Source organism: Falco cherrug, chromosome 7 (genome assembly GCF_023634085.1).
Source record: "Falco cherrug isolate bFalChe1 chromosome 7, bFalChe1.pri, whole genome shotgun sequence".
Classification (NCBI taxonomy): Eukaryota; Metazoa; Chordata; class Aves; order Falconiformes; family Falconidae; genus Falco; species Falco cherrug.
The window spans coordinates 23,135,366-23,148,585 of record NC_073703.1 but is presented as its reverse complement, the minus strand read 5'-3'; the positions used below and the strand labels follow the sequence as shown (position 1 = coordinate 23,148,585).

At 45.6% G+C, this 13,220-nt stretch overlaps 2 protein-coding genes across 6 annotated transcripts; both read right to left on the bottom strand.

Moving 5' to 3' along the window:
- On the bottom strand, window positions 1–6,116 carry PSMA4 (proteasome 20S subunit alpha 4). 3 transcript variants are annotated; one of them, XM_055715111.1, is made up of 9 exons: window positions 5,992–6,116; window positions 5,786–5,823; window positions 5,577–5,619; window positions 4,646–4,808; window positions 3,179–3,256; window positions 2,851–2,939; window positions 1,234–1,364; window positions 883–1,006; window positions 1–406 (listed from the first exon to the last, which is right to left on the bottom strand). In XM_055715111.1, exons 2-9 carry the CDS (start codon window positions 5,786–5,788, stop codon window positions 252–254), a joined length of 786 nt encoding a protein of 261 aa, XP_055571086.1. In that variant the 5' UTR covers window positions 5,789–5,823; window positions 5,992–6,116; the 3' UTR covers window positions 1–251. The 3 variants fall into 3 exon arrangements, with proteins under 3 accessions (XP_055571086.1, XP_055571087.1, XP_014142862.1); XM_055715112.1 differs by having other exon boundaries at window positions 5,988–6,083; XM_014287387.3 differs by lacking the exons at window positions 5,577–5,619; window positions 5,786–5,823; window positions 5,992–6,116 and adding an exon at window positions 5,274–5,437.
- A 243-nt stretch (window positions 6,117–6,359) lies between these two features.
- HYKK (hydroxylysine kinase) lies at window positions 6,360–12,659 on the bottom strand. 3 transcript variants are annotated; one of them, XM_055715108.1, is made up of 5 exons: window positions 12,549–12,659; window positions 10,977–11,324; window positions 10,045–10,187; window positions 7,573–7,756; window positions 6,360–6,860 (listed from the first exon to the last, which is right to left on the bottom strand). In XM_055715108.1, exons 2-5 carry the CDS (start codon window positions 11,317–11,319, stop codon window positions 6,403–6,405), a joined length of 1,128 nt encoding a protein of 375 aa, XP_055571083.1. In that variant the 5' UTR covers window positions 11,320–11,324; window positions 12,549–12,659; the 3' UTR covers window positions 6,360–6,402. The 3 variants fall into 3 exon arrangements, with proteins under 3 accessions (XP_055571083.1, XP_055571085.1, XP_055571084.1); XM_055715110.1 differs by lacking the exon at window positions 12,549–12,659 and adding an exon at window positions 11,672–11,792; XM_055715109.1 differs by lacking the exon at window positions 12,549–12,659 and adding an exon at window positions 11,538–11,662.
- Window positions 12,660–13,220: the final 561 nt, after the last annotated feature.

Below are 13,220 nucleotides of genomic sequence, written 5' to 3'. Positions count from 1 at the left end.
TATTCTTCTTAAATTTTATTCCGTAATAAAAAAGAGAAGATGAAAGAAAGAGTGTTCCAAGAATTAAAGCAATTATTGGTCAATGTAAGGAGCAGTAAACTAATTAGCTGCATGACAATTAAGGACCTGGTTCATCAAAAGTAATTCTGGGTCCACCATGGCATATTTGTAGGCTTCTACAAAACAGAAATCCGGACTATCTTTTACTGAAGCAGGTCCTATATTATCTACAGAACACTTGATTTCATTTTCTATTTATCCTTCTCTTTTTGTTCTTTCTCCTTCTTTTCACGTTCAGCTTTTGCTTCCTCCTCCTCATGTTGTTTTATCAACTGTTCCACCTCCTTTTGCTTCAGAACCCTTATTACTGTCTTTCCGTTCTCTCTTGTCAGTGTTGCAATTTCAACTGAAACATATGGAACAGACAGCAGCATTACATTTTGTGCTTTAGGCAAAGCAATCATCAGAAGCATAAGATTTACAGTTACAACTGACAACGAAGCAGAAGGCTCTTGTACAGCCTCTACAAAGCTTGACTGACAAGCCAGATGGCAGCAGTCCTCTTCCACAGCAGCCTACACAAGCACATTAATACCTCTCCAGTGATTCTTCTACCAGACACACAGCCATTTCTGCTACCGCACCAATGAGGCCTGCGACCCCGGAGCAGTGGTCTAGCCCCCAGAGCCAACCAAGATGGATCACCCTCAGCTAAGCCACTCTATGGTTCTTAGAAAGGCCAAGGCTGAGAGCTGCTGCATCTCCTAAAAATGTTTCTCATGTCCAACTAAAAATCCAATAAACCCCATCTAGCGCATATACATTTGCGACATTTCCTTTTTTTAAGCAAAAGGTGTGCTCCCGTCTTAGCAAACTGCTTACCTTTCTCTGCAGAGAGTTTGCTAACATCCATGGTTTTGTTTAGCACCTTAATGGCCAATGCAAGCGCGGTCTTTAAGGTCATTTCTCCTTCTTTGTAGTCTTGCTTTAGCATTGACACAGCTGCCTACAAACGTCACAGAAATTAAAAAGGTATCTTTGGGCAATCAACCAAACAGTTGCTTTTTGCCAGATAATATCACTACACGAGTAACAGCAAGATTTCTACAGTTACCTATTTCCATTCTGCACTAGTAATCAACAACTCCGTTCAATTAGTGTTTGTGAAAAGCAGTGCAATTCACACTTTCTTTTTCGCTTGACTTTTTGAAAGGAAAAAAACCCAGAACTTACAGCACTATTATTTCCAATGCACGTAGCTTTCCACCCTCCATAATTTCCACTAGGATCACTTTGATACAGCTGAAATCCATAATGCTTATCCCAGCCAATATACAGCAATGAAACACCAAAAGGACGTTTTCCTGTTGAAAAGAAGGCTATTAGCAATCTAAATTTAACAAGATTGGTCACAAGTGACAATTATTTTCTTTGATGTTTTTTCAAATCTATTCCTGTGAACTAGGATTTAACAAGACTGTTCTGCACTTCTGTTGCTTGAGATAAGGATGCCAGCGTTTCTTTCTAAGTCGTGTGGGGGCAGCAGAGATTTATTTCATTTAACCCTAAGAACAGCTCATTTCTGTCTCCACAAATGGTAATTTATCATCTCAGAACTTCAAATCACAACTTAATATTTTAAGCGTGTAGCTGAGCTGTTAAAGCGTGTAACTTCACAGTGTTACCGAAATCTCGGAATGAAGAACTTATCGACACCAATGTGATGTAGATAAGCAGACACTTCTTTATTAACGGCCGGGTGCGTGAGTGAGTCTTCTCGTGATCAGACACCATATATAGAACTTATCATGATTATGCATGAATACTTAATGAATATGCATGAATATTTCCAAAAAATCATTAACATATTATCCTCCTAGATCCGATTCTGCGCAGTAGAGCTTAGAAAGGTCCAGAAATGGGTCTGGGGTACGATTTGGGTAGGTGGTACATGAGTCGATGGTCGCGATCTCCCCCTGCCGGAATTACCTTTTACTAAAGTTCACGTTTTCTTGGCAGGTAACTACAAGTTGTTCCAGTCGACTCTCCCCAGTTCCCATTAATTCTATATTCTGACATTTCAATACACTCTCTACATACGGAAGACTAGTTAACTACAAAGAAACCTTTCAAACCCTAAATTTATTACCTAAGTTTTAAACACTGATTCTAACCCATTCTTCTGGCCTTGGTACAGGACTGTACAAAGGATTTCATAACAGCTTTTACTGTGCAAATATATTTCTTATCCCTCTATATTTCTATTAAAAATGATTTTATAAAATCAAATAAAGTCAATCAATCTTAACTTATTAGCAAATCTGTAACAACAGCGTCAAAAGTCAGGTACATAAAAAGGTCATTCTTTCACCCTAGATACATGTAAAATACCAGCTCATCAGTTCATGTACTAAGGAACGCTACTTACAACATCATTTTCTAACCTGTTGCTCGATCCACAGAAAAAGTTTTTAAAAAAAGTGTTACAATATTTATACCCCTACATATAATCTTATTTGTGATTCATTTTGGGCCCATCCAGCGTAACAGCACAACGCTGAAAGTCTTTTGAGGGCATTCACTCAATTTGAAGCGCACTCAAAAGCATTCTACATGATGGGCTACAATCCCAGCCACCAATTTCTCCATCATTACAAAGTAGCACCTTCAGCAGCAAAACAGTAACAGTGACTACTCAACCCTCCTCTTAAACATGACTATTGTTTTTCTCAGTATAACTTGTTACAGAAGAACTTGGTAGAACTGTCCAGAGACTGAGATGCTTCAAATGACTTAACAGAATCATTCTTTAGACATTGAAAAGCAGGGTGGCTCATCACACTTCATTACCTCCGAACTGTGTATAAGCCTGCTTGATATCACATAGTGCTGTTACCAGTTGTTCACAAGGAATAGGCTCTTGATATTGTAACAAATACCTAATAAGAAAGAGGGGGAAAAAAAAAAAAAAGTTTTCAAAACTTGCTTTGCTGACTACCCTGTACCACATTTAACAAGAAACAAGTTCCTAAGTTAGAGCCTCTTTGATCTAGCTGTTTTATTTCAAACAATCTACTTCTGCTCTACTAAATGCATGTTCATTTTTATTTAATACATAGGCAGAACTGAATCTGACAATGCAGACAAGTAAAACCATGTTAACTATGAGCAAACCTACCTCTGTGCAATCAGTCTCAGTTCATTTGTTAAAACATTGGCATCTGAAGTTATTCCTGCAACACTGCAAGCCATATCCCTGCAATAAAAACATACAAATTAACTGAATTCCTATCAATGTCCAGCAAATAGTCACAGTTTCATAGAGTGGCTCACGCAGAACACCTACTGTTGGGCTTTTCTGATCAAAACTATTAGCTGCCATGTAAAACAGATTCATCAGCTCCTGCCTTTAGGGTAAGCCAAAAATATTATTTAACCGCTGCACAAGAGCACAGGCGGACAGCAAAAAGTAAGCGGGTCAGTATGTTAAATATACATATAGTTCCGAGAAAAGGATCATGCCAAAGGTGATTGAATCTTGAATGTCTTTCTCAAGAGATGTTTGCAACATGCAAGTGCCTATCAGTAGGCCACCTGACACAGCATACCAGAATACGGAAGGAGAAAAGTGCATCATATAGATGTGACAGGGCTTCAGTGCAAGATGCTGGCTGACACATTGCATTTGTGTAACTGAAACTTAAGTGATCTTGATTTGATCATAAGAAAAACAGCACCTCACATCCTTGCTTGTTTCATTAGCTCTTAATTTAAGGTCTCTTCTGCCAAAACCGGTATTGCTACAAAGCTTTCACTACACAGAAAGGATTCAAGAAAAAAAATCCAGGTTATTTTTTCCAAGTGATCTTAAGAATTCTTCAGAATATGGAAGGACTAGCCTAGGCGAGCACTCCACTACACTGTTACACTGCCTCCTTGAAAATCCAGCACTTCCTACAGTTCTAGCTGCTTTCAGGATCAACACAGAATGGGAAACTGACAGGGTGAAAAGCAATTTTGTTTTATGTGCACCTTCTGGCAAGGACAAAGCTCTACTTCCCTGATAGGCAAGAGAGCATAATCCGTAACGCTCTTCACCCCGACATCACAAATTTAACTCCCAGAGAGCTAAAAAGGAAGGCGTAACAGGGAGATACATCATCTCTGCTACATTTGTGGCCAAGAAATCTAAGGCATGTTTTACCTAATTATCTTGTTCTCTTTGAATCACAAAAGAAAAACTTAGAAGAGGATGCAGAGCTGAAACAGCATGGTGATTTTTGTGTGCATTCTTTATTCTGCCCCCTTGAATGGTATTTTGCAAAACAAAGAATTCCTGATTTTCTTAACTGCTGCAATAACTTTATCTTGTATCAGGAAGGACCAACAAATGAGCTATTCCACCTAGAAAATTCTCCTAGACATAGGGGGTGCGGAAGAAAAAAAAAGAAGAGATGCTTCTACTTTAAGGGAACTACTGAAGCGTACGAGGACAGAATAGTCAGATTGCTCTAAAACATCCGAACAAAAAGCATACTAACACTTCAGATAAAATAAAACCAGGTGCAATGCTAAAATGTTTGAGTAACAGCAGTGTTTTGTTACTGGTAACATCACTGGATTGCTGATCATCATTTCAACTTACTCATTAAGTTTGTATATCTTCTCAGAGAAAAACACTTCATCGAGAAGCTTGTGGATGTTGCGTCTCTCTGCTGCTAGCAAAACACCATCATTTGCTAGGATTCCCAAGCAAGTACCTGCATGTCCAATGGCTTCCATTGCATACTCAACCTGGTACAAGCGACCTAGGAAAGGATTTAAATTAGTAACATCATCAAAAAAGTAACATTGAACAATACTAAGTACGCAAGATCACTTAAATTCGCAAGAATCTGACAGATGCTTATTGTATATCCTAGTCTTACTTCTTTGGTCTGTTACCAGTTGACAGTAAATTAATTGGTTGAAGAGGAGGAGGGAGACAGTGACAATCTGATGAGGTAATACAGGTCATCACCAATGTGGAAAAAAATCCCTTTCTTTAAAAAAAAATAAATATCTACAGAACCCTGCTATAGTAGAATGAGCCAAAACGGATTTTCAATAATCAAAGAAAATATTAAGTCAGAGTCCATCCCATCTAAGAAACAGGAACACATGGTTTGTATGTACTTGTTGCAGCATGTATAAGAATAGCAAGGTGAGGTGCGATTGTGGAATATTATGCATTCTTGGGGTGGGGGCTGGGAGAGATCAACAGCAAAACCCACCCATCTTCAACAAAAAGCAGACGGTGAAGGTTTGCTCAGGTTAGTTCAGAAACACGGCAGGAGGCATGGCTCACGCACGGGCACGGTCTCACTGCTGCTCCAGCTGGGATGCACCTGGAAGCCCCCACTTTGGACCCCCGGTGCTCAGAGAGCGCGGGGCGCCGCTGCCGGGGCGAGCAGAGTCTGTGACTCACGTGTAGATGGGAACCCGCTACAAACGGCCATGCTTTGCGCAGGCGGCTCCTTACTCAGTTTTGACAGAACAGGCAAGAGTTTACTTGAAAGTGTGCGGTTAAGAAATACCTTCTGGAGAAAATATGGTCGTTCTGGAGTCGTATCTTCGAGACTGTAAGAAGCAACAGCTGGTTAAACGCCACCCTGCCCCCCCCCCCCCCCCCGGGCCGTGACGGAGGCGGGCCCGGCCCGGGGACCCCGCTCCGCCCGCGGCCCCAGCCCCGCCGCCCGCCTCAGCGGGGACCCGGGGCAGGCTTCCCCGCGCCGCCGCCACTCACCATGGTGCCGGGGTCGCGCCGCGCGGCCGGGAGCGGGCCTGCAAGACACCACACGGCCGTTACCGGCGCCCCGCCCCGCCGCAGTGCAGAGTCATCCCCCTGCGCACGTCCAGGGCCCCGCCGCCGGCCCGCGCTCCCTCCCCCCCCCAACCCCACCCCCCGCCGGCCCTCGCTCCCTTCCCCCCCCCACTCACTCACTCACTCACTGGCGGCGGGGCGGAGGGGGCGGGCGGGCAGGTCCCGGCCGGCGGGGAAGAAGCGGGCGCTACCGCCGCGGCCGAGCCTTCACCGCTGCGTCGGAAATGGCCGCCGCGCCGGCGCGGTGCCTCAGGCCCCTCCCCCTCCCACCCGCCGGGCGGGGCTGGCGTGTGCCCGCGCCCCCGCCCAGGGGAGGGGCGTCACGCGCAGCGCCCCGCCTCCCGCCGCTCCCGCGGTTCCCGCGCCCCAGCCGCCTCCCGGCGCTGTGAGGAGACGCGGCCGCCCCGGGCTCTGCCAGCCGCGGCGGGGCCGCTGGAGCCAGGGCAGGGCAGCCCCCGGCCCGCCCCCGGCCGCGTACAGACCGCTGAGGACGCGCTGCAGCACGGGCGGCACCGCCTTTATTGCAAGAGAGCCGGGCGTCAGGGTGCGGGGCGGCCGTAGGCCTCGGCAGTCTCGAACCACGCCTTCTCCACGGCTTCGCGGCCCACCTCAAACATGTTCACCAAGTGTTTCCACCCGGTTTTGGCCGTGATCATGAGGTATTCCTTATTCTCCGGGTACAGCAGCGCCGTGTGGGCCGCTATGACAAGGGACTGGGAAAACCTCCCGCTGACCAGGAGGAAGAGGGCCCCCCTCTCCTCCCCTGTGAGTGGCTGGACGCTTTCAAACCCTGCCAGCACATGGCCCCCCACACTCAGGGGATCCGGGCTCTCGATCATCATGTACATGATGGCTATTGCAACTTCAAATACATAATAGCCATAACTCATGTCACTAAAATCCAGGATGCCGGACACTTTGTACTGAGGATTCTCCAGGGAAGCAGAAGTAGAGTCTACTAGAATGTTGTGGTCATTAAGATCTCCGTGATTGACACCTAAACACAGAAGAAAGTGAAACTATTTAATAAGTATTAAACAGTAGAATCCAATTTTTTATTATTTTTTTTTTTAAGTTTTCTTCCCCATTTCTCAGTGAAACAGCTTTGAGAAGATGCATATAGGCTCAGACTAACACTCAACCACAAAACCGTACTAGTCTTCCTCAGCACCAAGTGTTGCCTTTCACAGCCTTACTGCTTCCCTAGGAGCCTCCATCCCAATGACAGGTGACTGGACACCAACTGACAAAGGGAGCGTCACCACATCTTACTCTGGCCCGGTACTACCTGTGATATGCTACATGTTTTCCAAACACAGAACAGCAGTTTTCAAATCAACAAACTCTCAAGTGATCAACATCACTGTCAGCTGAATTCCAAAAATATGATTAAACAGTTATTTGGCCTTTCTGAAAGGAAGTAGTGTACACCATATATTCTTACTAAGCTGATGTAACGGCATGACAATCATCACCTTAGCTGGAAGCAAACTCATCAGAAAGATCAAGAACTGACTGTGGACAGCACATTCCTCCTGGCTTATTCTGTGCTGTGTTCAGTCAGCAAAATATTTGCACTTATCTAGCTAGGGACAAAGGAGACCCTGTAAAGAAGACAATTCTTTGCTTCTTTCTCCACAGACCCAAACTCCTGTAAGAAACTTCAGTGTCTCAGTTCAACAAAATTACAATGAGAATAAAATACTCACAGGCTCGAAAACTGCTTAGCTTGGGTATTATTTTCCCTTTAAACTGCTCAATAACTTGTTCCACAACTTCACGGTATTTGTTCTGGCCCAAGGCATAAATGTACTGATCTAGAAGAGGAACATTTGCCAGGTTCCAAATGAACTGACCTCGATGCAGACTTTTCACTGATGGATGATGGAATTTCTTTGGAAAAAGCACAAGATAAAACAGGCCATAAGTAAAAATCCTGTTTTTTATGATTGCACGGCTTGATTCAAAGCCCCTATTAATTTTAACCGGTTCCTAATGGGGCTCACTGAAAAGCACTGTAACTGTAACTGACAACAAGTAAAAGAATAACCTAAGGAATGATTAAGGCAAGCATCTTGATTTCTACATACAACCTGAATGGAATGTTTTTTTCCCCATTTCCTAGGCACATTAATCACTTAATTTAAAATCAGTACTGACTTTCTGCAATGTGACATTATGCAGCGAGTTTGAGGCCTTGCCAAGGCTGGAGTCCCACACTGGCAGAGCCTGGATTGCACAGCTGGTGCTATGGAAAGCAGTCGGAGCAGGAGAGACACAAAACCTGCCAGTGTGCTGGGAACAGGCACACTCTGTGTGTTCAAAGGTAGCAGCTTCTGGGGATGACCCTTAGCATCAGCTGGTACGTGAAAAACCCTGATGACAGGAGTGCGTTATGGAGATACTGGGCAGAGCTTTATTCTTATGAAAATTTGCCTTTGTACAGCCAGGTGGCCTAAATATTTTAAACAAACAAGGTCCTTAACCTCTCTCCCCCTAGCAAATTGAAAAGGTGGTTTGGAAAGTGACACTTGGGGAGGAAAAGCATCTCTCCCACTGCACACCACACCTACCCTTGAATCCTCTAACACACCTATTAACGTGGCTCACGGGCCAGATTCTACCAGTGCATAGAGCAAATAAAAAAAACCTCCCACAAGAGTAGCTGGCTTCTTAAAAAGAAACCTATGCTTGTAATTAAGGCTCTTAAAGGTAGCTAAATGATTGTCAGTGCAGGGTCCCTAATGTGGCGCTTTAAAGCACCACACTGGAAGGAAGAATGCCACCTGGTAAGCAACCGCTGCAATCCTCCCAGCACAAAGCTGGCGTTCCAGCAAGCTATAAATAGGCTACCAGGTGTGTGAAGGGAAAAGTCATGAGCCCTTGTTACTGTAAAGCCACAGACAGTCGCTTTACAGCCATGAACTTCACTTCCATTTAGAGAACACAAGGCACACCTAAACAAAAGGAGACACCACCAGCGAAAGTGGTGGAATACCATTTTGTGCACAAAACAAAAGCATGACACATTGCTTTGCTATCAAGTTGGCAAAGTAAATTAACTGGGTAGAAAAGATAGGCTGTATGTTCTGATCTGCCATCAGAAAACATAATACCATGGGTACTATTTTTAGTGTCAATGATCTTTTGAACTTTTGACAGTAACGATTGTAATTTTCCTTCTTTTAAATGACAAACCTTGGTAGATGGTAATCCGTATGTTAAGGGCATAAAGAGCCTTTGCTGTCAAAATTTGCTTTCTCATCAACTATTTTCTCCTTTGCAGGAAAAGTAACAGGCATATTTTGAGGCTAGCTGGTCTATATAAATTGTTTTAATCACATTATAAAAGCGTAACCAGAATGCTGGAAGGCGACAGTAAATTATCCTTCCCAATTGAAAGAAGCTCTTGTAATTTAAGAAAGTGCTTAGTAAAGCTGGCAATTCACATTTCATAATTGTCTGAAGCTGATAGGCAGAACATAAGAAGGAAAGGTTAATGAAAGTCAATAAATAATGCAGGAATCCTTTTATGTATCAAACTCAATTACTGGCTGATTTATCAGCTTTATTATCCCATATAACTCCAGAGTAAAGAAAGAACTTACTGTACATTAAAATTATTTGACTGGAAGTGGTGCAAATGAGAGAAGTGTCACAGATCTCTGTTCATTGGCACAGCTGGTATTGTGGAGAAGGAACCAACTGCTACCAATGTTAAATGACCAGGAGAAAGAGAGCAAGTCAAAATTAATTCAAAATAATAGATCAGCCAGCTGTGCCTGATGTGCACTAAACAATAATGCTTTAAAACAAGTTTCACATGCTTCTAATTTGAGCACCGCAGAGTTCACTTCCCTTATTTGCCACGTTTGAAACACCAGACAGGTGAGTTTTGCTTAAGTAAAAAGAAATACTTATCTCCCTGTTTGTGGTACAAAAACACGTTGCAAAAGGATCACCAGTACCACATCATAAGCGTTAACTGGTCACGTTATTCCGGGCAATGCTTTGATAACAGCCAGCCTGGAGGCTGGCACCTGAAGGATGACTTAACTGATATCTGCCTGCACCGACTTCAGTTTTGCAGATCGGGAAAGCAGACAGCAAGCAGAAAAAGGAATACAAAGGAGAAGTTAATTGAGAAAGAGGTTTGTGAGGCCAGAGCAACAAAAACTCACCTCTGAGAGAGCTTTATCCAGACTGGCAGCTAGCTTACCGATCTCGTACAGAATCTGAGCATTTGTAGCAATTTTTGCTACAGGTGTACCTGGCAGGTAAGTCAGCAGCCTGACCATGTACTTTTTGTTCCCAGGCGCAGTACCTAACAGGCACAAAGAGGCTCAGTCAGTTGCTTCAGTATACGCTACTGAGCAGTAGCTATGGCAAGAGGCAAAAAAGCTTTATCCCAGTGCAGAAGTCATCAAACGTAGCTGATAAAAGAGATTTCATTCAAAGATTTTGTTTACCAGGATGTTGCATGGTGATGTGCAAACCTTCACACACCTGCAGTCTATGCTGGACTTCCAGTCCCTGTGCTTGGACCCGACTGATACAGCCGGTTTCCCCCAGTGCCTGCAGACACCCCCTTACAGCTTTCACAGCAGAATGGGAGGTCTCAGGAATCCCAGCTTTTGTATGGAAGTTACAGTGGAGATACAAGCAAAATGTCAACATGATTTTTCTTCCAAGCACTGTTAAAGCAATTTGTTCTGGCATCACAGATGGGCCTGAGCTGTATTTTACACCCTTCTGCAGGCAAATAGTTTATAACATCATTTGGCCTACAAGGCTTTTTTTTTTTCCCTTTTCTTGTGCGCTGACAGGTCAAATCCATGTTTTCTCCAATTGGTTATACCGAAGTTATTTCCTGAGTGCTTTCATAGTTATTACCCTCTTTGCTTTGCTTCTGGTATTCTAAGTTTGGACTACAGCTTTGGATTTGGATTTAAATCCACATCTAAATTTGGATTATGGCTGGACCTACAGGTCACCCAATTAATTTTTAAAAGTAAGCCCAGAGCTTTACTCCCGTGTGTGCATGGCACGCCACACACCGAGCGGCTGCCAAGCTAGGGGTGCCAGCAGTGCAGCAGAGGCGCTAACTACTCACCTCCTGACTCCAGAGACATGATGTTCCCGTCTCTGGTGAGGCGAGGCGTAGCCGAAGGAAAGCCTTCGGCGCTGAGAAACATCATGGCGCGGGTCTGCGCCTCGATGAGCTCCGGCTCCTGGCTGTCTTCTGAATTGGTGATTTTGAGGACGTACTCGCCAGCACCTTCGGCCGCGTCTTCGCTTCTCCCGACTCGCACGTGGAAGTTCTGGTCGTCGTAGCTGGGGAGTGGCTGGACCCACGACACCGTCAGCCCGAACACCCGCTCGACCAGCGCCGCCGCCTCCCGCTCGCCCAGCGCGGGTTTGGAGCGCGACTGGGGCCGACCGCTTCCAGCGGACATCGCGTCTCTGGGGAGAGGAGAGACGGGACGTGGCGCACCTGTGCCGGCTGCAGCTACAGCCAAACGCGTGCGGACACCGGGGGGTTCCCGTGCTGGCCACACCGCGCACCCCCGCCGGGCGGGCGGGCGGCTGCCCGGCCGCGGGACACGCGGCACTCACGGCACCCCCACAGCGCGCAGGGGTTCCCCAAGGCCCCCCCGAGCCGCCCCCCGCTCACGGCTACGGGCGAGCCCCGCCTCACGGCCCCGGCCCCCGCGCCCGGCAGCCCCCCGGCGCGGCCTGCGCGCAGCACACGGAGCGGGGGGCGGCCCCCGCCGGCCCCGCCCCCTCCCGGGCCCGCCCGGCTCAAACCCCGCAGCGGCGTCGCGGCCTCTGTGCGCGCTGGCCCGGCCCGGCGGGGAGGGAGGCCCGGCCCGGCGGTGGCCGCTCGCAGGCCGGCGGCCGGGGCCCGCGGGGGAAAGGCGCCCCACCCCGGCCGAAGGTCACTCCCCCGGCGGGGCTGAGGCCCAGCGCCGCCCGCCCTTTAGCCCGGGCCGGTGGAGAGTTACGCACTTAATTAACGTAATTACCAACCGCAGTTCCTCACACATACTAACTTTCAAAATCAAGATATAAATCTCCTCTATAATTTCTAATTAATAATAATAAAAACGAAGTAATCTTCCACAATAGATGAGATCCCACCATGGCAGCATTAGGAATCTGAGGGAAAAAAGTATTTAGGAAAGGCTTACTGTAGCTTAAAAAAAAAAAGATTTCAATAAACCCGTTACTAAGAATGCTCTATCTCGATTTTTAAGTGTAATTTGTAATATAAAGGATGTAAAATTGAAAACGCTATTTTAATCGACTAGGGAATTTAGAAAAGGGAAACAGTTTCCCCAAGAAACAAGTATGTTCCTTGTATTTTTTCCCCATGGTTTCCAAACAGACATTACTAAACAAAGCCGTTGAGCAACTAACAAGTATTTTTACCAACTTCACTCTGCTCCACCCCCACCCCACCCCTCAGGAATGGCACAAGCATATTTTTTCAAGAATAAAAGCTCCCAAAAATATTTAGGGTGCCCTCTCTGAATTTCTGAAGGTTTATCTCACTGGAACACGGCTGGTGTAACAGGAAAGCATTCTTGCTACGCTCATGACTTTATGATACGTAGGTTACAGAAAAATCAGAATATATTCGTTCTCTGTAAACAAAATCACAATGCATTTTGCAGATCTGTACCTTGTTAATCTTGCCTCAGTTTCCTGACAGAAGTGCCAAGACCTACAGGCTTCTGTGCTCCTCCTGCCAGCCCTGTGCCCTGGTGGGAAGCCACAGAGGTGGTGAGGCAACACACGGGACTCGGGTTGTACTTCGGCCTCTCATTCCCTGTACGAAAGATCAGACTTGCATAATCTAGCATCTCTGTGTCGGGTGCAGGGCTAATCCCCTTCTGACAGCAAGTCCTCAGCTTGGACACCCCTAAATAACTTCTAAAGATCTTGTCATAGCTGTAAGCTCTGTGCGCTGCAGCTGTAACATCGGCCAACAGCTTGGTTTAACAGGGCTTGATCTAGATTCTAAATTAGACATTTTCCTGAAGAAAAAAAATAGGTTATTCAAAAAGTATTTGATGTAATGTCCGGACTAGTATCTGGAGCTCAGCTAACACAAAACTCTTTCTACACCAGCCAAATATGCTTTGGGAGCCCAAAGGTGAGATACGCCTAACGAAAATACAAAAACATTTTGCATAATTTTATACCCTTTTCCTCATTCATCCCACCTTTTATACATACTTACAGTACCATTTTAAGTGTATTCTATACTAGCTATTCAAAATAGATGGTAACACATGAGAACTGTGATCTGCTTGCTTCGTGATACAATTTTCTTTATTAAAAATAATTTACA